The 23,830-nt window shown below is 35.0% G+C and overlaps 4 protein-coding genes across 9 annotated transcripts; all 4 read right to left on the bottom strand.

Moving 5' to 3' along the window:
• Nucleotides 1-3,222: 3,222 nt before the first annotated feature.
• LOC8272549 lies at nucleotides 3,223-4,931 on the bottom strand. The gene has a single exon (XM_002514066.4). It carries the CDS (start codon nucleotides 4,307-4,309, stop codon nucleotides 3,710-3,712), a length of 600 nt encoding a protein of 199 aa, XP_002514112.1. The 5' UTR covers nucleotides 4,310-4,931; the 3' UTR covers nucleotides 3,223-3,709.
• An 890-nt stretch (nucleotides 4,932-5,821) lies between these two features.
• LOC8272550 (WD-40 repeat-containing protein MSI4) lies at nucleotides 5,822-11,067 on the bottom strand. The gene is made up of 15 exons (XM_002514067.4): nucleotides 10,363-11,067; nucleotides 9,953-10,016; nucleotides 9,744-9,830; nucleotides 9,559-9,621; nucleotides 9,242-9,307; nucleotides 9,050-9,124; nucleotides 8,676-8,751; nucleotides 8,267-8,483; nucleotides 7,876-7,957; nucleotides 7,151-7,224; nucleotides 6,914-7,025; nucleotides 6,755-6,829; nucleotides 6,598-6,674; nucleotides 6,299-6,398; nucleotides 5,822-6,100 (listed from the first exon to the last, which is right to left on the bottom strand). The coding sequence occupies exons 1-15, from the start codon at nucleotides 10,602-10,604 to the stop codon at nucleotides 5,999-6,001; spliced, it is 1,512 nt and encodes a 503-aa protein (XP_002514113.1). The 5' UTR covers nucleotides 10,605-11,067; the 3' UTR covers nucleotides 5,822-5,998.
• A 423-nt stretch (nucleotides 11,068-11,490) lies between these two features.
• Nucleotides 11,491-14,052, bottom strand: LOC107260878 (transmembrane protein 258). Its single transcript, XM_015716281.3, has 4 exons — nucleotides 13,885-14,052; nucleotides 13,692-13,792; nucleotides 11,899-11,977; nucleotides 11,491-11,805 (listed from the first exon to the last, which is right to left on the bottom strand). Exons 1-4 carry the CDS (start codon nucleotides 13,885-13,887, stop codon nucleotides 11,758-11,760), a joined length of 231 nt encoding a protein of 76 aa, XP_015571767.1. The 5' UTR covers nucleotides 13,888-14,052; the 3' UTR covers nucleotides 11,491-11,757.
• A 967-nt stretch (nucleotides 14,053-15,019) lies between these two features.
• Nucleotides 15,020-23,396, bottom strand: LOC8272551 (receptor-like serine/threonine-protein kinase ALE2). Of its 6 annotated transcripts, none has more exons than XM_048372457.1 (17): nucleotides 23,378-23,396; nucleotides 22,672-22,798; nucleotides 21,722-21,841; nucleotides 21,338-21,640; nucleotides 21,068-21,238; nucleotides 20,896-20,979; nucleotides 20,717-20,797; nucleotides 19,867-19,995; nucleotides 19,567-19,779; nucleotides 19,422-19,493; nucleotides 19,240-19,341; nucleotides 19,006-19,113; nucleotides 18,530-18,901; nucleotides 18,151-18,444; nucleotides 17,529-17,918; nucleotides 17,173-17,416; nucleotides 15,020-16,309 (listed from the first exon to the last, which is right to left on the bottom strand). In XM_048372457.1, the coding sequence occupies exons 2-17, from the start codon at nucleotides 22,751-22,753 to the stop codon at nucleotides 15,622-15,624; spliced, it is 3,453 nt and encodes a 1,150-aa protein (XP_048228414.1). In that variant the 5' UTR covers nucleotides 22,754-22,798; nucleotides 23,378-23,396; the 3' UTR covers nucleotides 15,020-15,621. The 6 variants fall into 6 exon arrangements, with proteins under 6 accessions (XP_048228414.1, XP_015571719.1, XP_048228415.1 ...); XM_015716233.3 differs by lacking the exon at nucleotides 23,378-23,396 and adding an exon at nucleotides 23,148-23,347; XM_048372458.1 differs by lacking the exon at nucleotides 23,378-23,396 and adding an exon at nucleotides 23,120-23,138.
• Between the last annotated feature and the right edge of the window lie 434 nt (nucleotides 23,397-23,830).

Below are 23,830 nucleotides of genomic sequence, written 5' to 3'. Positions count from 1 at the left end.
ATTCATTTTGGCACTAAATTTTTTATTCTTTTACTAAACTTGGAAAATAGTACATACAAATAATTCTACAGCTCCAAACTGCTTTTTTCTACTATTTATTACTTTCTTTATTTCATACTAAATCCTGATATTATTATTATCATTTTTTAATAATTTATTCGAATTAAAAAAATTATTTAATATAATTAATTATAGGGAACAATGAACTAAATTAGACTAATTTACTGTTTTGTAGGTATTGTAAGATTGATTACATCTGTACCAATACAAGGATAAAATAAGAAAAAAAGAATTAATGTTGCATTGAAAATATAAAAGTGACGGATATTGATATGAAAAATAAACAATTAATATGAAATGATTGTATATGGTTAAACATGTACATAATCTTTAAATGATTTAGGATGTTGAAATGAGCAAGGATTATATATTAAGATTTTTTTCATATTTAAATTGAACATAAATGTATATTAATTGAAATTTTTTATTCAATGAAAAATATTTCATTTTTAAATTTTAGATTTAATTTATAATAAAATATCGATTGTTCAATTTCAAATTTAAAAATATAGACTGCGAAGTCAACCTATCATATGGAAGTTGAACATAAGAGTATTAGAATCCAAGATATATTTAACATTTTATGTTTTATTAATTACATTTAAATATAGCTTTTCTTGGATGATTTATTATGCTGCAATACCACCAGAAAGTCACCTTTTCTCTTGCAGATCTATGTTGTCATCTAATAGATTATGAAAGATCAACTAAAGAAAGGGATGTTAAGAGTTAAATTATCGGTGTTCAATTTAAGGGTTGCTATGTCAAGATTGTGAATTAGCTTGACCACCATTTTTTTCAGTTGGGTTAATATATGGAAGATTTGGCCACCAATAAATTGAAATTACAACTATCAAAAGAGCCTCATCTGTACATGCCTCAAATGGACCAACATAGCTAACGAGTTAGCTAGATTAGTAAAAGAAATAAAAAAAAAAGTCATAATTTTGTAAAAATAGCATCATAATGTGAGTGATTTTGAGTCATAATTCATTGATTAAGACACTATTATATATTTTATATGTCATAATTTGAATTTTCGTTGTTAGGTGAAATGACTGTTACTTTTGAAAATAAAAATAATTTTAATCTTTTAAATAGCAGTTAAATAAAAAATAGAACTGACAGTTCTTCTTTTTTTTTCTTTTCTAATATCTATATTATATCAGGAGGCTAATCTGTAATAATAACAAATTGTTCATAGTTAGCATATATATATATATAGAATGTGCAGAGAAAAGTGATAGTGTCTTTCACAGTTAATTGCTTTTCTGATATGGGTCGTCAGTAATATATATAAACTAGGAACAGGGAGAGCAAATGCATTCTCATATCAGGAAGTTTGATTACGTACATTGAAGGCAGGAGATTTGACATCTATTAAGGTCAGGTACGGTTGTAATAATCAATAAATATTTGTCTATTTTCTTTATCTGCTTCCATGTTGATATCTTGAAGCGTGTGGACCTGGTAGGTTTTCTGCAACAAGTTTGAGAGGAGATGCTACCGACAACAGTAAATGTATACCGACAGAGTAACAAGTGTCGTGGAATCATGAATTGGTAATACTTTTTTCCTGATGGAAACTGTTTAACAGTGAAATAGGGATGCGGTGTTATGTGTTTGATAAATCTTTTAGCTAGTAACAGTTCGTGTAGCCATAAGATATTTTGTTTTGTTTTTTTCTTTTGGATTACAAGTAAGAACTTAGACCTCGCGGATACTCTAGGCGGACTTTCGCCTATGTTTCCTTGCAATGCATAATCATTGGGAAACTGGGCTTGTCAAAAAATTGCATCACACGGCATTAGGACCAATGGGCTACTCGAATGTACTTATTGATCATTGAGACTTTTGTATAGGCCCATTATTACAATCTTCACTAATAAGCTCGTGTCATTCGAAATGGACCCATTAGCCGATCTCTCAATAAACTTGTAGGGAGCAAAATCCCATTCTAGAAAAGATTGAGGATGAAATAATTTGGTCTTGAATTCTAGTAACAAACAAGCAGCAACTGTATAATATATAGGTCAGCGGTGGATACAGTCAAGTGAGGACATATCTCTACTAAGGAGTAGGACTGGTGGAGATTTTTAGGTGATCAAATTTTGCTTCGTCGAGGGCTATTAGGTTGAGAAAAACTGTTAGCCGAGATATATTCTATAAATAATGATATGCACCCAATCCTTGTTTTGATGGTTCCGACTGAGCCCTCTCCTGTCGCACCAGAAGGCCACCCTCCTAACTCTGCAATTCCACTGGCCTTTTCTGCTCAACCAACTAACCTCTCACATTTCTGTTCAGCTCACAAGCCTCTCTGCATAAAACACGCAGAACGTTTCACATTTTCAACATGGTCACTCTCACATGTATCCTGCCCCTGCAATGCTCCACGATAAACAGCTCGTCTCCGATCAACATTTTTTTGCTTTTCGCAGTGTATTTTGATTTTCTTTTCTTTTTTTAGATTTTCCTAAATTGTATATTCAGAATTAATTATTATTTTCCTTAAAAAAAACAGTATAAAAGCAAATGCAAATAAATGGCTAACAGTAATGCGAAACGCTAACATGACTGGGTAGCCACTTGCCAAAGCTGCTCTGATTGTGCAACTTTAAAAATTCAGAACGCGCCATTGGGATCGTCAGCATTTACTTTCAGGCACGGTTGAAATGGGAGTCATAAATTTTGTTAAATTCAGTGGATTTATTTATTTTTTACTTAATAGTGAATGCATTAGAGTTAATGTATACTCTATAAAACTTGTTAGCTTCAATTATAATAAAAAACAACTTAATATGACTCGAATACTTTTCCATAAATACAATTTGCTAAAGTAATACTACTTATATTGCAATAGAGAAAGTAAATTCTTAGCAGTTTCCAATTTTAAAAGTTTTAGATTACAAGAATATGAATCTAGTGTCTATTTGTCTTTTCCAACCAGACAATAAATTTTAACAAATACCCTTTTATTCCAAATGAGGAGTGGATGGATTTTGAAAGGAGTTTCCCGCATCAGAACAATATGTCAATTACCATTTTAGTTTCTCGTCAGTGCGCAGAAGGAATTGACAACTGATGCCAACCCCAAACCACGAATTAATAACAAAAAAACCCATTGCTATTTCATCTAATAACATTTTTTTATAATTAGTGTATTCAAGCGGCCTATGAGTTTTTTATTTAGGAGGATAATTGGACTTACTCTTCTACAAATCACAGCCAAACTACTAATTACAAAAATCTGCCGGAGGGATTCCATTTCTCTTTTTCACCATACCAATTTTCTTTTTGTTTTTTTTTTTTTTTGTTTAGAAAAAGAGAGAGATAATAAGAGACCCCAAAACAGACAAAATGCTTTTCTAGCTTTGCTCTAAATTCTTCAACGACCCTTTATGTGTATTCTCTCTGACTCTATTGTTCCTTTTACCTTTTTCCCTATTAGTAACATTTTCACATGGAGCATCTAAAAGAACACTCACGCAGGGACACCTTTGACCCCCCACATGACACCCACCAAACCCTTAATCACCACTGATAAAAAGTTAGTCATAAGTGTTTGATTAAAATATAATATCTAAAAAAAAATTAAAATAAAAATAGAAAAACTAACCCCCCACACCATTCACGTTTACTTGATGAGTCAAAAAATACCTTCGCTGCCACCATTATCTAGAAAACACTCATAATCAAACTCCCAGTCAAACCCATTAGTATCGCCACCGCTACTTCCTTCACGCGCCGCCTTCTCCGCCCCCTTAAAACCGCACGCGCCGCCCTCCCCGCCTCGAAACCAGTCAGATAACTCAAATCCATCAATGCAGTCCATTTTGCCACCTTTTGTAAATCCACCACACATGTCAACGCTGGCCATGACAGAAGACTCCCAGTCAGAGAAAGAAGACCCACAAGTCTCTTCATTACCATTAATAGTGATATAAGAAGAACAAGATTGAAAAACTAGTGGTGAAGAATATGGATTTTCAATAAACTTAACCGTTGTATTAGTAGTAATATTATCATCGAGAAACTTCAGTAACTCATCTACCGTACTATAATCATCTTGTTGATCCACTGATAGCCAAGAACCCATAATAATATCTTCCTCACTACACATGTTATTGTCAGAATAAACCGCCGGAGGAGTTCTTGGCCTTTTCATCACCACTGGATCATCATCATCATCATCATCATCACCACGACCACCACACCCTTCTCTCTTTCTTGAACTCGAACCCTCCATAAGCTCTCTCTCTCTCTCTCTCTCTCTCCCTCTCTTGTGTTTATGATGAGGGTTTTTATATGTGTTCGTGTATTTGTCTCTTGTTCTATAAAAAGAGCACGAGGCAGCGTGGTTTCAGAAGGCTCCGGATTTCTTTTTCTTTTTTTAAATATAAGTGTTGGTAGTGGGGCCTACTTGGTACTGGTTAAGAGATATTGTTGTGTTTATTTTTATTTTTTTGGTTATGATTATCATACAATGGATTGGGAGCCGTTGGATGTGATATGGATGGTGAAGAGGAAGTGACAGAGTGGCAGGGAGCGACACGTGGAAAGCGAAGAGATCGAGAAGTGATGTGGCAAAAGAATAGGCGGGAATCTTATTTAGAGAGACAAGTGTGGATGGGGAGAGAGAGAGTTTTTCATGTTTTGGGATGCAAGAAAGCAACCCTCCATATACGGATACGTCTTTTCTTTCCTTTTTATCACTTATGGTATTCTTTTTTTTGGCTTTTTTACCCTCTGCCTTTATTCTTATTTCTATAATTGCCACTCGTACAAGTTAGCAACTTTATTATTTTTCTTTTTAATTATTAGTATTAAATAATAAAAGAATTACTATTAAAACAGAGATGTATGTCTACTCGTCTAAGCTTGTAAGTATCTCAATATTTCTTATTATGATTAATTAATTAATATGGAGCGATTATCTCCTAAACAAATATAATATTTATTTAAATTAATAAGAGTTAAAAAAAATTAAATTAAGCTTTATTCTTTTTTCAGATAGGAATAAGAAAAAAGACGCAGAATGTAGATTAGGAATGGTTTTTTGTTCCTTCCAAAGTTGGCGGGAGAGAATTTTTTAGCAACTGCTTTATAAAAAGTAAAGAATAACGGGAAACAAGTAGGAAGTTCCCCAAATAGTTACGGGCATCTAATCGCCAATATTTTATGGATTTCACGAAATATAAATTATGAGCCTTCATTTTTATAGGATCTTTTTCTTCAAATTAAAATTTAAACAAAGACCTTTTGTTTTAGTTCGTTTTAAATTATACTATATTTTTTTTAAATTATTAAATATCTACTAACTAGCATAAATTTTATATATTCTAAATTATTATCCTTAAAAAAGCTAAAATAAATTATTCTTTATAGGGAGAGTTTAGAGTTTTGGGCACGTGTTGTTCGTGCTACTCAAGATCACAACAAAGGAAATAAAATGTCGATAGGGATGATAATAATAATAATAATAAAATACTTTATCTAAAGCAAGCAGTCCATTTTGAATTGCAAGTATAATGAAGTCATTTGGCTAACCTTTCTGCATTCAAGGGCAACTGTCTTTGGGTCGCTTTATGAAATCTTCTTTAAGGATTTAATTGATTTTCAACGTAGTGGAACAGCTCTACAGAATATCCACCACCATTGTTAAAACTTCATATCAAACTCTCCTTTTAGCTAAACCCGCCAAATTGGCTTTTAATGCCATGGTGTTAAAAAAGGACCAAATCTTCTAACTAACACGAAGTTTAAAAGGCAGGAATTTTTATGAATCTCTGACTAATAGTAATAGTCTGAGAAATAATCTCAGAAAAAAGCTAATTGTCAAGTAAAAATACCTACATTTAACATCCCCGACCAACCTTGAGTTGAGACAAAACACAACATAGAAAAGAAAAATCCATGCAATAAATGTAAACTATCCTCAAGCCTTTGAAGTACATTCAATCACGTGCGACTTGAACTTCTCAAGCTCTGCCAATACCTCATCTTCTGGCCTATAGATCAAATCACTCATGCGCCATATCTGCATGGACCCATAAGAGTTTTAACATGTCTATACTTGCATTTGGCAACAGTAGTCAACCCTTCAATTATGTCAATTTTCATCAGTTTTAACTTTCAACGGCAGCTTTTAACTCATTCCCTTCCCCAACTTTCATTCCAAAACCCCTTGTCCACATTCATGCAATATAAAACATTTCATAGGCAAAAGTAACCGAACCTGCAATGTTCCCCCGCCTCCAGTGGTATCACAGTCATCCGACACGCTAACAATTGTCCAAGGATCGGATGCATTCCAATGGAAGTCAACAACTTTATCCCTGAATTGACCGAATTAAAAAAAAAACCATTACTTCTGAAGAATAGAAGACTCCAGAAGAAACGTGCTTTGCCCATTGCCCAGATAAAAGCTATTTCAAATAAGTAATCTAGTATTCAAGCAACAGTTAAGATGCACTCAACTATCAATAATAAACTAAGCCATGACCAGAACAAAAGAACAGAAACTTGATTACCAACCTGTGCCCAGCATGCTGGAAAAATAATCCAGCAGGAGAATTTGGGGCTCTAGTTGCGCGCTCTGTTTTCTTACCAACCTTTAAGAAAATAGAGATAAGATATATGCTGTAGTCCTGTAGAATATCATCTATAATATGATGAGAATGAACATCCCAACCTTATCATAATCCCAAATATTCAAGAGACCATCTTCTGCAGAACTTCCAAAAACAGATGACTTGTCTGGAGACCACTGGAAGTGGAATGAAGGAATTAAGAAAGAAATTGTACAAGCATTTACGGACTACCACAGTGCCAGAGGAAGGTTGATTAATACCTGTACACAAAGTACAGCAGCCTTGTGACCTTCAAATTTGTAGACAGGCGTCCCAACTCCATTAGATGTGAGATTTCGCCGATCAAACATGCGAACAGAATTATCTGCTGACCTGGACAATCATAATCTCCACGTAAACACAAAATTCAAAGTAGCATAAGAAAACCCGAAAGTCCAAGAAATATCCACAGCTTAAAAAGATGTCAAATCATAATTTGACATAAATTTGGACTCTACCCAGTTATGATAAGGTTGTTATCATGGGGATTCCAATCAACACAGTGAAGATCAGCATTGTGTGCCTTTTCAACCTGTTGACCAAAAAAACAAATGACATGATTACATTGCGAGTAGTTGAATTCCATCTATAAAGTAAAAAAGAAAAGAACACATTTCATAGTGTCACTGAATGTTTCACATGATAAGATATTATTTGGCATGCAGAACAAGAATAATATAGTGGGGAAGAGAAAGGCAAGATGTTAACTCACAATTTCAATGTCAAATACCGAATCCAATCAAATATCAACGAATTAAAGTGAAAACAAGAAACCCAAGGTCATTAGAGCTTCAAATATTTTCTCTCCCTCTCTTAAATCCATTGACTAAAATTTTTTAGAGTTGTATGCTACAGTATTGGGATCTCCTACTTTCAATAGGGGCTGGGTTTTGAAGGGGTCAACAGCTCCCACTCTTATGTAGTTGAGGCCAAAATTACATACTTGACATAGTTAATGTGTCATAAGAAAAATCAAGCCACATTTCTTCTCAAGGGGCAGATGCAAGAGATAGGCACTGCATGCTCGCATCAGTGACACTACATCTAGTTTTCAAGCTCATTTAATACTGGAATGCCAGCACTAAACTTTGTAAAATAAGGTTTTTCAACCAAAAACAAGAAAAAAAAAAAATCAATTTCAATCACTAAAAAGAGGAAGGAAAGTAAAGATGAGATATGTAACCTTGACAGCCGGGCTAGAGCCAATTCGAGCATCCCATAATATAAGGCAAGAATCATCTCCCACACTGCAAAACTCCTGTGCACTTCAGCAGAAATACAAATTTTATCAGGGACAAAAAGATCAAAAACAAAAAATAATGCTCACTGACCATATATATAAAGATCACCATATCAGCATGCAGTTAAAATAGACAAAATTTCTTATATTATTCACTTTAATGCACAGGAAAAAGTAAATAGAAAATAGATTATGATCAGTTCAAGAAAGAAAAAAAAGCTAAAACACCCATATTGATGATTTCCCAAGACCAGGTAAAAGAATGGTTTCAAAAGAATTTCCGAAAGCAAGTAAACTGGCATACACGCATTTAATCAAAGACTATGCAAAATACCTGGACGGGCAGAATGTCACATCTTCAACTGTATCCTCATGCCCCTGGTAGATACCTCGTGGCCCTACAGAAGGGCTTTCAGCAGCCCTATCATTACCTTCTCCTGCCCTTTTAATGATTGATCCACCAGATCCTGGAGACTTGGCTGTTGCTGGGTCAGTTGCAGATGCTGTTATGTGGTCCTGGATACTCCACAAAACCACTGACTTGTCTTTCCCTGCAACAAAATCTCCCTGCTTTTAAGAAAATCTTCATAAAGGCTTAAGTATCATAGATAATCTGGACAATAAATCATTGATACCATCCTAACAAAATAATAACGCCATTGCTACAAGGGATTGAGGAAGAGATACTTGATAAATAAGATGAGAAAAATTAATGTACAATAATATATGCCAAGTTTTTCAACCTCCAGAGAGCACAAAAGGTTCAGTTGGGCACATTGCAAGAGCAAATTCTGCATTATCTTGATGTCCTGTCAAAATCTGCAAGAAGATTTGCAGGTTAAAAAGGTATGAAGTGCTACGATAACCAAGCTAATGAATTTTACCAAAAATGCCTCACATATCCGAGTACAGCAAGATGCTGTAACATGGAAAGCAGCAGAAAGAAGCAAATTATATACACATTCACAAGTATTTGCAGAATTTGCTCCTCTTGTTATCACGGTAACAATCCACAAGAATTGGAAAGGAGGTTATTTTGACATTCAACTCAACCATGGAAATAATACCTTCCAGAAAACCTAAAACAAAAGAAAAAGTAAGGACTAAAGAATTGTACCAAATCTGGACGGGAATTTGTAGCTCCAAGAACAGCATGGCGATTAGGTTGTGCTTCAACATCCCATATGAGAACCTGAATTGTCCATCCCCAAAGATAACAACAATAAACATGAACTAATAAAACCTAAATAAAGTATTAATAATAAAACCAGAAAATCCTTAGACAAAGTAAATTAATTGTAGAACTCACATCAGGGCCATCAGTATGTGTAGCTACTATCCTACTATTCTGTGGCAGTTCCCTGATCCTGTTCACCTGCAAAAGAATACTAGTTCAAGGCATTTCATCTTTTTGAGAGTAGACCAAAATGCTTGTTTAATGAATCATTTTTCTCCAGCATTGCAATAAAGAAGTAAGTTTTTCATAACACTTTTGTGCAATATAATGGCTGGATAAAGAAAAACTATTCAAGTAAAACACAAAAGTACCAAAAACTTTGTCAGCTAATGTGTTCTTTCTCATGCATTTATATCTTGAAATTTATTTTGGGTAGATAGTATTCGTACCTCTCCAGGATGTATGATTGTCTTGTACTTCTTGACAAACGGAGAGCGAGCTTCTTCATTAAACTAAGAAGTTAAGCAACTATAGGTATTAATTCGAGAATTCAACTTAAAGATGGTATCAAGAATCATATAGTATTGAAGAAAGAAAGTAAAACAACACATGAGAGAGGAGTATAAAAAAACACCTGAGCAATATGCTCAGCAGCAGCGACCCTAGGCTTTACCACTTCACAATTTGCAATAACCAAAGTATTTGGCACGCTACCATCAGTCTTTCCACACACAGAATAACAATAATAAATAAATAAATAAAATAAGGACACTATTAGTAATAATACAGCACACAACTAAAACCAAATTGTTTGGAAATAATAATGATAATAAGCAAATTTGCCTGCTCGGAGAGGTAAAGACGCTGTCGATTCTTGTAAGTAGCTTGCTCCAGCTGCGGACCCCACCTGAAGATCACCATATCCAAACAAAGTATATATTATCATACAAAGAACAAAAAAGGAAATAAACTCCGACTGTCACGGAACAATAGAAAGACCAAAAAATTAGCGCGAAGTCCTATTTTAAAAATCTCTCATTTCTTTATAGAATAAAAAAATGAAAATGAAGTGGAAAAAACCTTTTCCTAGGATTTACATCTAAATTTAGGGTTTAATAGATCGCAAAAATAACATAAACCCTAGAGCAGGAGATAGAGCATCAAATAAAAGCACGCAAAAGAAAAAAAAAAAAAAAACCCTAGAATGAGAAAGAAGAGAACGAAGATAATAAAATTGAAAAAAAAAATGATACCGGCAAGAGAGAGAAGGCCAAACGAGATTATGATTAGCGAGCCAGTCATAAAGAACAGGAACTAAAGATTTCCATTGAGTATACTTCTCATCAACAGTATGTTGTTGCTGCTGCTGTGACTTCTTTCCTTCCTTCATTTTGCTACCTGCGCTTTGCTGCTGCTGCTGTTGCTGCTGATCTTTGTCTTCTTTGGGCTTGGGTTTTCGGCCTCTCTTTTTTGGCACTTGTTGAGGAGGCTCCATTTGAGAAAGAAAAAAAAAACTAGCTTACTCTCGCCGATTCTTTTTATATAGTTCTAAAAATACAGAAGGGAGAAATACCCAAAAAAAAAAAAAATCGACCGGGAGGGACCGGGGTGGAGTGGACCTACCACTACGCCACACAACCCTCCTACTACTACTGTGGATTGTGAAAAATTGGAGTTAATGGCGTTTTTATTTTTATGGGTGAGAAATAGATAGGGGGGAAGGGGTTTTTTCTGGAATACAACACTCTCAGATTTAAGAAGGTGGCCAAGACGCGTCGGTCAAATTGTCTGTCAGTTGCTCGGGTTAAAATTAGGTTTCCCTTTAGCGGGGATTTTTCCCTTTTTGGCGTTTCGCCGGATTAAGCTTTCAAATATTGGATAATCGCTGGCATCAGTCAGAAGCTGACTCGCTTACTAGTTAGGAAGAGGGTTTTAAGGATAAGGGTGCAGGTGCAGCAGCGTTTATATTATTAGCGCAAAAAGCTTCTTAGGATGGTCTTTATAAGCATAAAATGGTTTAAGAGCATCAGCTTAGGGCTGGTACAGATTTAAAAATATATCTTTTGAACATAAAAGAAAAAAAGAAAAAAAAAAGAGATCATTATACCAATTGTGCAAAAATCAATTATGTTTTGTATTACAAAACATTTTTAAACTAGAGTTACAAAGGGCTAGTCGGTCAATGCTTGATGTTAAAACACCACAAATCCTTGAGGGCCGCAACAAGGATCACACCAAGGGCTTCTCTTTTTAGTTCAATCAGTTTGAATTTCATTTAAGAACCATCTTAAAATGATCGACTTCACCCACATTGCTCAAGTGCTCTTTGATGAAAAATAATTCGACACATGGGCATGATATCCCCCAACTAACTAGCCGCATTGGTATTGCAAATTGCAAATACTTTTCTCATAAAAATATTCCTGGCTCTGCCAACAATAAAGGATCGAAGTAGGCTACATAATAGGTCTTATCTGAAAAGCTTCCCATGAAACTTAAAAACAGTATTGATTAGGAAGGATACTCCGAGCCAGAAACCTCTAACCATTACATTACGGTTCACAGCTGAATTAACTAACAATGTCAACCATATCATCTTTCACGAATAACTGACACTTAAAAAAATTTCAAGGTTCTACGTCAAGACCCTAAACATAAACACCAGAAGCAAGTAGCAGGAATAGTGATCCAAAACCCTGCATCAGACACCATTATCAAATATCAGCACTCAAAAGCAAAATTTCAATAACCAATTACATATGGGAAATAAGCGTTTACAATAAACCTACCAGAAAAAATGATGCAATTGCTCCTGTTGTAAGCTCCTTAACAAGGCTACGATTTCGCCTAGATGAGGTTGCTTCATAGCTGCACAAGATAGATACAACTGTTATAATTCAAAATGGCATTGCACATAAGCTATGCATTGTTAGATACAAGTACCAACAATAAAGTATGAATGTCAATTGTTCATCAAAATGATGCTAATTTATACTCCTAGCTGATATTAATTGCTATAACTTTCAGCCAGGGGAAAGGCCATTGAAATTGAAGGGAGAGCCCAATGCTAAGTAATCCAAGGTTCCATATATCTCAAAACTAAATAGCATTCCAGTTCTCCATTATGTGCAGTGTCATTTTAAAAATTCAGGGAATACCACATTCAGTGATATTCACGTAACAAATATGCTTAACTAGCCGTTAACACCTGAAGTCCAATACATTATGTTCAAACTTTGAAATACATCCCCATTGTAAAATGATACTTTTGAGTAAAAACCATTATGAAAACATAAAGTAGGAAAGAAACATGTTATGAGAACACAAAATAATAATAGTATAACACTTAAAAGTAACAAGTACAACCAAATGTTAGACATTCACATTCACAGCGTCATGATATCATATTACAAAAAGTGAAAGAGAAGTCCACGAAACATGCAAGATACAAATTTTCAAGCTTGAAAATGTATATACTCTTAGGGTCGTCTGGTTCATGAGAAAATAGAATAGGAATGGAAATGAAAATGAGTGATTCCAATTGTTGGTATTTAGTTCATCAAAATCATTCCGTAATCGGAATGGGATTCCCCATCGATGGGAATCACCTAATCCCCCTTTCCTCTTAGGAAATGAACTTTTCATTCACATAGGAATTGAATAAAATTAATTATAAATGGTCAAAATTATATTTATATAATTTTCATATATTTGTTGCATATTATTATAATTTGGTGTCAATGATAAATGGAATTAGATTTTCATTCCATAATGAACTAACATAAAAAAAAGATAATCATTTTTGTTCCTATTCTCATTCTTACTCCAAACCTTGAACCGAACGGATCCTTAAGAGATATATGGATAAACAAAAACAGAAGTTTCTCCACTTCATAACATCTCATGACAAAATCCAGAATGTGCTATTCACACAATAACAAGGAGATGCATTTCGAGAGACAAACAGAAGGAACTTTCTAGAGTTTGCTAAACGCTTGTGACAACGCCTGCTAGTTCCATATCCTTTCAAAAGATCATGAATATCAAGAGTCCAAATTTAAAAGATATGTTTAAAAATTAATAGGTCATAAATAAAGCATTTTAAGTCATGCACGAATTATCCAGACAATTCTCATAGTTTAGGAACATTTCTTTCGTGTAAATATACAAGTATAAACCTAATCCAATGCTTTGCAACTATGACATGGTAACTTTTAACAGCATTTGTACTTAAAAAGGAAAGGCAATTGTTGGCATCGGTCATTATTTATCAGCAGCATTAAAACGAAATGCTAATCGTATTCGTACCAGATAAATAAAAAAATCCAAAAAATATAAACAATTTAGAAAGCATTTTTGGGCCAAAATCTAACCCAAGTCAACGTGCATTACCAAGGAACAGAAATCTAGAAATTCCAACAAAAAAAAAATCCACAAATACTTCATGAAATTGAGGTAAATTAGCAAAATAAAGAACAGTACCGTAAAGTATCAATTAAATAAATAATCCAGCTAATCAAATCACTCAATTGCAAACCTAGATCTAGAACAAAATTGAGAATATAAAACACATGGACGTTACATGAAGAAGGAAGCAGTAACCATGAGGCCGATCGCAAGCATAGAGAGAGCTAGGGCTGGATACAAATTCACAGGAACTGGACTCGTGATCGCTTTTGGAGCCTTAACGAAATCATAAGAAACGAACAAATAAATGTAAAATGCAATAAAAGTATTTTTAACGAAAATGGAACTGAGAGAGAGAAAGATTTTACCATTGATGAATCTGTCTTCTCTTCTTCAATTTGGTCTTTGATCCCAAGAGGGAAAGGGAGGTATTTTCCGTTTATATTACGACTCGGTTGTTGCTGTTGTCGCCTCTGGCTTAGTGCTATTAGGTATAGTGTTTCCAGGTTAAGATTTCGTGGGATCTCAATCGGATAAATCTGAGCCGCTATTGAATATAATATTTTTAAAATCTGAATCTTGAACCGTTAGTTATATCTTGAACATTGTAACAAATATGGGCCTTTCATTCATACAATGCACGACTTGTGTATTGTGAGAAATAAAAATATAATATATATTCCAAATGATTTTCTAAATTAGGCAAAATGTATTATTAAACTTTGGACATTTTTACTTTCATTTTATTTGAGAAATTTTTACTTTATTTTATTATATTTTTATATTTTTATATTTATTTTTTATAAATTTTTTATATATTATTTTATGAAATTTTTATTTTTTATTGAGGTCTTATATTTTTATTTTTATTTTAATTAAAAATCATTAGGTCTTTAAAAAAATAAAATTATAGAATTTAATAAATAAAATAAAAATTAAAAAATTTAAAGGTTCAAAAATGCATTTTACCATCACCATAAATAATTTTAATAAGATTTGTCCTTAAAAATACTTGAGTCCTTATTGTCTCAAACTTGATATATTTAGTTCTTACCAAATGATCAAAACATGTATATGATATTAAATTATTACTATAACAAAACTGAGTTTTACAATTTTGAGGAATTAAATTGTAGTATTGTCAAATATTAGGGACTAGGATGCAACGCAAATTTATAACTTCTATGAGCTTGAACTAAAGTGTACGTACAGTGTTAGCAAACTTCACTACTCAGGGACTAAAAAAGCTATTTTTAAAAGAGTAAAGACTAAAGTGTTTTATACAGAAAATCTTAGGCTGATTGGTAAATTTCTCAAAAAAATAAAAAAACAAAGAACTGAAAGCAGTTTATTGTTTGATTTATAATACCAAACATGGTCTTAATAATGACACAAATTCCAGAAACCTCGCACAGCATCAGGTTAGTGATCAAGATATGCTATATATGATCCCCTAAACTATACATCTGCAACCTGTTTATACTACTTTGAAATGCAATGATCTGAAAGAAAAAGAAAAGATGCATTTTATTATGACATCAAAGAGAAGATGAAGAATTCTATACAATTTCTAGTCTCTTTCCTTTATAAATACATGCAGGAAACCAAGATTCAAGAAGATTTTGAAGCTGCACCAAGATTTACCACTTCATTGTTTTATTACAACAACTCTGCCACTTCTTCTCAAATTTCAGTATAGAAGAGTGAAAGCCCAGAATGGTCTAATCTCCTGTTACCTTTGTTACTTTCAAGGTCATTAAGTTGTCTTGGTCATGCCTTCAGATTTCAGCATTCCTATTTAAGAACTTCGCCATTTTCCCAGCTCAAAGGACTGCGCAAATTCTTTTTGTGCACTGTGGTGACTTCCATGACTTAAAACATTCATTGGGCAGTCGCCCAGATGTCATGGCCTTGAACACCTGCATGCCTGGTTAACTTCACTTATTTCATAGTTCCCGTCTCCTGCGATTCATTCTTGTTTGTATGGAGGACTAACTCCATGCGACTCATTCTTGTTTGCGAGGACTAAATCCAAGCTTGAAGTCTAAGAATTTAATATTCAAAAATTGAATGTGTCAGTATTGACAAAAATGATATTATAGTTTTCAATGTGAACCTGGCCATATTCTGAAGATACCCCCATGTTCACTCACACTTTCTCCTGTCAATCTCCTCATCCTCTGCCACAACTGCTTGCCCCTCCCTGTTCTTAGTGGACCTGAACTAGAGTATCTCCTAAATGATCCTGATGCCTGCCTTCCATATCTTACCGATGTACTGAACAAATCAGACATTGACAGTCCCCTCTCTATATCTGGCTCAGAATCATAATTAGGTACTATAGTTCGATTCTGGAAAGGATCTCGCATATGTCCTGATCCTGCACTGGCTTCGGCATCCATATCAACAGATATATCCCAGCTTGGACTTCTTGAACCCACTTCTTTTGCCTCATCACACTCATTACATACTAATTTTAAGGCCTGAACAACCTCGCCCATAAATGGACGGTTTGATACCTCCGGTTGTACACACATTGAAGCAATAGCTGCTACTTTTGCTACACTATCAAAAGGGACATCAGGTCCTAGAGATGGATCTGTAATTATTTCCAGCCCTTCTTTACTTGTTAAAAGGGGACGAGCCCATGCAACTAGATTCTCTTGACCAGGTGGCTGCAACATGTCCACTGGCTTTCTACCAGTTAAGAGCTCTAAAACAACTACACCGTAGCTATATACATCACTCTTTACAAGAAGATGGCCGGTCATGGCATATTCTGGAGCTACATACCTGGATGAAGTATTTACCAGAAAGAGAGAAACATCAATGTAAAAATCATGAACACAATGCAGAATTTGAAACTCAAAGCTACCTACAAATCAGCTTGGAAATTACTCCCAACAATAGCCTCTAATAGCTCATCAAAACCCAAAAGTTCTCTTTGTTTCTCAGGATAGGAATTTAATTATGACCATATGTCATCAATAATTAGTTAGTGGTAAGAATTTAATTCAAATCCTGCATCATTAATAGGTCAGTATTAAAGATGTAATTTGAATCTTTTCTCACAAATCGGATACCTTCTTTTGAACATCAAGAGATTCTCTTGAATTATATGAATACTGCTAACATACCAACGTGACCATTTCAGATGTATTATTGGTAAACTACTTCTGAATCCTTTTACAGTATGAACATTCTCTAAAATTGTTCTGAACGCTAGATAGATGCTTGTGTGCAGTTGAAATTGAGCAAATAAAATGACCAGGGGGAAGGTATGTGAGCTTATATCCTAAAAACATCTGTTTTTATGGATAGCATAAAAGCAGCAGCAAACTCATTATGTGCTTATCATAAATTTGGAAGTCATCAACCAAGTACAGGCAATAACTTCTTGAAAATGTAGAACCATGTAAATTTAACCAAGGACACAACTCTTCCAGTGTTGAAGTTAATAGCCATATACGACATACTAGGTGCTCGGCAGGTTGCTTCTTTCTATACTCATGAAGCTACCCTACCCACTTATATTTAATTTAGGTACGACAGGCAACTAACCATGAGTTATGTTCTGCTAGGCCATATATACTGTCTATTTCACTGGGGGAGCTGAGGATATCATACAATCAAATACACCAGAACAGAATTCTTACCCAAATGTTCCCATTACACGTGTTGATATATGTCTGTTGTCCTCATCCATGGCAGTTCGAGCCAAACCGAAGTCGGACACTTTTGGTGTGAAATCATGTTCCAACAAGATGTTGCTAGACTTGAAGTCCCTGTGTATGACATGGGGACTCGAATCCTCATGTAGATAAGCTAGTCCTCGAGCTGCACCAAGTGCTATCCTGATCCGTGCATCCCAATCAAGTGGAGCAGATTCCTTATCAGCCCCTGAAAAAATACAGAGGGCCAAGACATAATCATTTTGCTAGAAATTAACCAATTGAAAAATGCTAATATCCCTGTCACTAAAATAAATCAATTGAAAAAGCAAAGACACTACCATGTAAATGAGATTCCACACTGCCATTTGGTATGAGTTCGTACACCAAGCAGCGTGCTCGCTCCTCTGTACATATCCCGATCAACTTGACCAAGTTTCTGTGATGAAGACGGCTAAGCATTTCAACCTCTGCCAAGAATTCTCGACCTCCTTGATGATCATCTCTTTTCAAAACTTTCACTGCCACTTTGGTCCCATCTTCAAGAACACCACTGTAAACACGCCCGAAGCCACCTTCCCCAAGTATTCTTGAAGCATTAAAATTATTTGTAGCACGTTCGATATCACTTATACTGAAGGTCTTAGCTGATCCTGTATATGGCGCAATACTAGACCCAAATGACAAGGAAGCAGAACTGAGACCACTTCCAATCACTGATCCAGTAGTACCTGCCAAATTTATAGCTTTTCTATTTACTTCAAAACAAAGCTAGACTTCCAATTTCCAGAATAAAATAGACCAAATAATATATGATGGAACCAAAAAGAGTATATGACTATATGCCTATATGGTAAAGCATGTATGCAAGGCAAAGTCTGCAAGTTCTTTTACCAAAATACTTCATGGTGCTGAAAGCACTTGTCTATATTCTATATCTTACTGATACGCCAGAGTGCTTACCTGATGGTTTTGCACCAGAAGGTGGCAAAGGCTGTGGAGTTGGTGTTGGTTGACTCATCCGACCCCTATGCCTAACCAACAAAACCCAAGCAACAGCAGAGCATAAAATTAGTGCTAGAGAAGCTGACAGAGAAATAATAGCAATCATGCCAGCACCAAGCCCATCTTTTCGGTGTCTTTTGTGCACATCAACCCCGAGAGGCTTTATTGTCCTTGCATTGTTGTTATTGCCAGAGTATGGCCCATCATCTATTATAGTAATGCCAGAAGGTGACGGTGGCGATGGGGGAAGACCTATAAATGCAATGTCCAGATAAACATCCAGATAAAAGAATCTACAAATAAAAGAACATTCCTAGCAAATGAAAAATTTAAATACCTGGATACCGTACATATAATACTTCATAATCACCAAAAAATGAGGCTTTTATTACTACTTGTTTATGCCAGAATCTGTGGAAAGTCAAAACTGCAGTTGTATTATCAAATCTTTCGCCAAGGGGAACCAAGTCAATGAGGACAACGGTCTTCTCTGGTTGCTGGCTAGCAGCATTGGCTCCCATAATTCGAACTTGACTTTGTTTCATAAAAACACCAGTAGCAATTTCTTGAGCTAGCTCTGAGACCAAAGGGAAAAATGTATATAATGCAACACTAAGGCGAAGTCCAACTTGCATGGGCAAGACACAGCCACATGGAGAGCCAGGTGGAGTATTTGTATATGGCTCCACGCAAACAGTTGATGAACAATCTATAGTTAAAATAAACTGGTGTCAAATTTTACTGAGATAAAAAAAAAACTACGAACATAAAGAAATGAAAATCTTGGCATAAAGAAAACCCAATTATTTATACCTTCATTTGGAGGTGGAGGTGGTAATGCGTGTACTGGCGGCCGAGGGGGCATTTTAGGACTCCTTGGTGAAGAACCAGAGGGAGAAACTTCAGGCGAAAGAATAGGCACTTTGCAATGCAATCACAATAAAGTAAGGTAAGATATTAGGCATACACTAAGTGGAGTAGGTAAATTTTTCACAAGTAATATTTTAAAACTTGATAAGAAAAAGGGAAGCAAGCAGTTTTTCTTACTTTTGGTCCAGCCAGATGCTGCTGTTGGAGATGGTGAAGGAGCAGGTGAGACATTGATCACAGGTTTAGGAAAATGGAAATGTGATGGAGAAGCTGATGATCCTGCCATGCAGGGAGCTGCATTAGAAACTGAAGTGGCCAACTACATCGCCGCATTGAAAGTTAATTCAGTATTGCGGTACCTGGACTAATCGGTGGAGGAGCATAATGTGTTCGCCTGCTTGTTGGAAGAAATGATGGAGATGCAACTGGACCTGTAAAAAGCAACAAAATAGGAAAATCAAAATACTTGTCAAGTTAAAAGTATTTTAGCTATAAGAGGAAAACCTTGCTGTTTTGATGGAGGAGAATATGCAGGAGCAGGACTACTAAAGTCGGTCCTTGAATGGTTCTGCTTATGAAATGGAATAGAAGGCGAAGATGCTGAAGTGTGGTTCCCTTTACTCAGAGAATGGTTTGGAGGTGACGAAGATGGAACAAGACCATAACTGGTGTACCCTGTGGGTTCATGTGTTGAAGGAGCTACAGCAGAAAATGAACCTTCAAGAATTATTGTCAAATTTCCATTATGTTAACCAAAGTACTTCTTATTAGTGAATTGGTCAAAATGTGGTTTAAGGCATAGACCTTTGGTTGGGGAATGGTCCGCAGATGGTAAATGACTGGGCGTTTCATCTGGTGGTGCAGCAATGGGACTTCTATCTTTTTTCCGGTCAATGCTTGTGGGAGGACTTGATGCATGAGAGACGTCAGGAACTGCAATTATGATGGGGACCGATGAAATATACAACAATGGTCATGTAAGAAGTTTTGATATGGAAAATAGTGCTGGTCAAAATGATATGGATATACCACTTAATATTGTAATCCATATTCACGTCTTAAAGAAACAGCCTCATATAGATAAACATATATGCATATAAACATACATAAATAAATAAAAATTGAGGTTCTTATTATATTTTATTCAACAAAGATGTTCTACTACAATGTGATGAATAAAGTGTTAAAAGTTCCAACCTCAGCAAATATAATGGGACAGCTTATTCTCATGGATAATGGCTTTTAGTTATATGCATGATGTTTTTGATGTTCATGGAGCAAAGCTACATCCTTATAATTTTGGTTTGCAGCATAGAATTTTTCAGAAAGAAGATTTAAGCAAAATCTTCTGAATCATAATCTATGTGTTGTTTGAGTCTTCAGGTGACGCATCCTTTATGGTGACAGAGAGCAACTCGCAGTGAGGTAACCTTTTAGGATTACCTACAACCATGGTCTTTCAACTCAACAACCATGGGATTGAGGTACCAAAATAAATAAATATAAAAGCAAAAATTAGCAAAAACAAAAGGTTTCAATATATTAAAGGTATCAAATGTGAAATTTGAAATTGAACAATTTGAATGGTTCCAACATCAAAGAAACAGCTACTTAAAGATGAAAATGAAATTTAAGTGCATCCTCTAAGTAGAACCTGGTAATATGGCAGGTGGTTCCCCAGGGAGAACTGATGGTGAATGCCGTGGCAACTCTCTTGTTGGTGATACAACTGGAACTTATATTTTAGAAAAAAAAAAAAACAACAACCAACAACTTAGTCAATTTGAATTTTTTACTGAAATAACAAAAACTGTGTTCATAAACTATACACACCAGGTGACACAAATGGCATTTTCGTAGGAGCAATCAGATGGGATGATGGCTGGTTTTGTCTCAATTCTCTCGGTGGAGAAGCAACTTTATCATAATTTGAGAAAAGAGAAGAGAAATGAGAAATTGAAGCCCGTAAGATAATCTGCACGGTGAAAAAACACTAATTGCAAACCTGGTGCAATTGACTTTGTTATAGGAGTCCCAGTGACTGACATATTCTTATTATGATGAGCACTTGGCGGTGAAATTTCAGGTGGACTTGGGTTGATGATAGGTGATGTCTCAGGTGCAATTGGGGGAAGCATTGGTGAATCATATGACAAATTGTTTGATGGTGCAGCAACTAGAACCAGATATGTAGAAAATACAAGTCCTTTAGAACCAATATTAAATTGAAAATATTAACCACAGCAAAATTCTGCAAGTTATGAATGTAGTGCACCTGGTACAGGTACAGGAGTCTGTCTACCTAGGGCCTTTCTTTGAGAAGCATTCGGCGGCATGGGCAGTTCATGTTCAACAATTAAGGGTGGAGGTGCTGCACTATATGGTGGAGAGACAGTTGGAATACTCAGTGACAGAGGTGGTGCATGTCCTTCAAAATTTAATGGCGGGGGAGCAGTATTATGCAGTAGCCTTGCTACTGGACTGCTAGGTGAATGGGATGGTACGAGCCCTTTAAATTCCTGGGGCAATGGAGTGGACATGGGTGGTGGTAATGCCAGTGGAGGATGTAAATGTAAACCTGTATTATCAATGCAGAAGCTGTTTTAACCAATCTCAAAATATATTAGCTTACACTTTAAAGTGCATTTATGCAAGTTACCATTTGGCTGAGATACTGAGCCTAGTACATTGCTTGTCAATGGCTTTTCAAAGGGAGTGAGTGTTCCTTCTGTAGGAGCAGTCTCAGAAAAGATTGCTGGAGAAGGAGAGATATGGTATCCTGAGGAAGATAAAAACCAACAGCATCTAGTAAACTATAGTAAGCAATATCAACCAGAAGAAATATCTTTTGCTGTATCTATAGCAACATTACAGACATTTTTTTGCTTCCCGTAGTACTACAGAAGCAATTGTTCTTTTCTTTATGAGGTTAAAGGATAGCTATTTTGCAGTCTGTAAATATGTTAAAGGATTTATCCACCATTGATATGACCTCCATAGCCAGGAAATACCTTTGCCCTCACATGACAAACATAACAAGCTAACCTAGACAATGGAACCTAAACAATGAATTAATAAAGAAAGACAATGTGCATCCCTTGAACGAGGCCCAAGAACTATACAATACTTAAAGAGAATGCCTATATGTATATGAATAACTGCTCCTAACAATAAGACTGTGCTGAATCAGAGAGTAAGAAGCCTGAGCTGAGGTTACGTTTATTAGCCATACTTCTTCATTCACAAGAATACAAATTAGCACAATTATAAGTTCTTGGAACCATTTAAATCGCTTATACTTGAACTTAGAAGCTGTAACTTCTATTTATATGATTGAGGAGCATATATTGGCAAAAAGAATTTCATAAAACTTTTGAGAAGTTCAGATTACTAAAGATTCAACAGTCCAAACTGGTTTAATTCTACTCTTATAGTCAATAAATCAAAGAAAAAGGGAATCTGATTACAAAATGACCACACGTATGCAGATTAACATTACCATGATGAAACTTTACTAACCCAGATCACGAAATCTTTGAATTACAAAACTAATTAAACCAACTAAAGTGGAGTTCCAACAAACTACAATATAAAAATTGTAACTATTACCAGTAGATCCATGAAGAATGAAAACAATGCCAATGACGACGAATTTCACCAGCTGAAGAATTGCTGGCACCACCTGACCCATCCCATAAATCACCAAATCTCACAGCCCTTTAAGGATTATAAAGAACTTCAATTGTTCAAGACATGGTAAAGAAAACAGCAAAAATTAATAATTTACTAAAGGAAGCTTGAAGTAAAAACAAAAGATAAGTTAGATTAACTGAGGCCAACAAACAGTGCAAGAAATGCAATGACAAGGTAATTTAATCAAAACCCATAATTTTAAAGAAAAAAATATGTTTGTCTCTGAACCAAAAAAGAAAAAAGCAAAAAGAACTCTCAACTTTGAAACTGAATAAACAGTTTTCAGTGACATGTTACAGCTAAACACAAATAAAACAAATCCATAAATTGTTTTTTTTTTAAATAAAGACATAACCCAACATACCAAAAGAAAAAAAAAAGGGAAAACTCACTGTTCTTTAACAGACCCCTTTTAAGACACAGAAAGGTTTAGGCAGTTTAGTGGGGACAAAGCTTGTAGAGATAATAGGTTTTAGTTAGGAGAAAGAGGGAAAGGTTATTCAGAAGTTAGTGTATAATTATGTTAGTGGGAAAGGTTAAAAAATTAGAGTTGGGATGTGTTGTTGTTAATGTCTTTAATAAAACTTATCTTTATTCAAAAGTTGGGAGTTGAGGCTCTTACATATTTGGGATTTGTTTAATTTGGTTGCTTGACTCCAATTTCATTGTTGCTGATTTATTTAATCTTTTCTGGACTTTGATCCTATAAATAGTGACCTTTTTGTGAGAGTGAAATGTCTTATTGTGTCAATACAAGTTTTTGACACATAATCTTGTTTTCCTTATGAATTTGGATAACAAAAGAAAAGAAAAAAGAGAAGTGGAGATGTTATTGGTATTTTGTAAAGTATATTCTAAGTTATGGTTTGCCATACTCATCAAGTCATCAAGAGGTTCATGTGAGGTGACAGGTTCATTTATTTCTTTCATCTACCTCTATAATTATTTATTTATTTATTTATTCTACTTCTCAATTTGCACATTTTTCTCATCCTCAAACCTCTAGTAGTAGACATGGTGAGGGAATAGCTGTATTAATGGTAATGGAGTAAATTATTTTATTTTATTTTATTTT

Source organism: Ricinus communis, chromosome 3 (assembly GCF_019578655.1).
Source record: "Ricinus communis isolate WT05 ecotype wild-type chromosome 3, ASM1957865v1, whole genome shotgun sequence".
NCBI lineage: Eukaryota > Viridiplantae > Streptophyta > Magnoliopsida > Malpighiales > Euphorbiaceae > Ricinus > Ricinus communis.
Note: the sequence above shows the minus strand (reverse complement) of the source record. Positions and strands in the feature narration are given on the sequence as shown.

What these genes read in the sequence shown, in the direction of transcription:
- LOC107260878 (XM_015716281.3), bottom strand. An exon ending in GTTACTGCTTCCTTCTTCAT is followed by an intron (nt 11,978 to 13,691) that starts GTAACGTCCATG and finishes TATCTTGTGCAG; the next exon opens with CTATGAAGCAACCTCATCTA. An exon ending in CAATTGCATCATTTTTTCTG is followed by an intron (nt 11,806 to 11,898) that starts GTAGGTTTATTG and finishes TGTCTGATGCAG; the next exon opens with GGTTTTGGATCACTATTCCT.
- LOC8272549 (XM_002514066.4), bottom strand. Translation starts at nt 4,309, where the DNA reads ATGGAGGGTTCGAGTTCAAGAAAGAGAGAAGGGTGTGGTGGTCGTGGT.
- LOC8272551 (XM_048372457.1), bottom strand. Translation starts at nt 22,753, where the DNA reads ATGGGTCAGGTGGTGCCAGCAATTCTTCAGCTGGTGAAATTCGTCGTC. An exon ending in ACCTCCACCTCCAAATGAAG is followed by an intron (nt 18,902 to 19,005) that starts GTATAAATAATT and finishes TTTTAACTATAG; the next exon opens with ATTGTTCATCAACTGTTTGC. An exon ending in TGTGGAATCTCATTTACATG is followed by an intron (nt 17,417 to 17,528) that starts GTAGTGTCTTTG and finishes GTATTTTTTCAG; the next exon opens with GGGCTGATAAGGAATCTGCT.
- LOC8272550 (XM_002514067.4), bottom strand. Translation starts at nt 10,604, where the DNA reads ATGGAGCCTCCTCAACAAGTGCCAAAAAAGAGAGGCCGAAAACCCAAG. An exon ending in CACATACTGATGGCCCTGAT is followed by an intron (nt 9,125 to 9,241) that starts GTGAGTTCTACA and finishes TGGACAATTCAG; the next exon opens with GTTCTCATATGGGATGTTGA. An exon ending in GCTCTAGCCCGGCTGTCAAG is followed by an intron (nt 7,225 to 7,875) that starts GTTACATATCTC and finishes TTTGGTCAACAG; the next exon opens with GTTGAAAAGGCACACAATGC.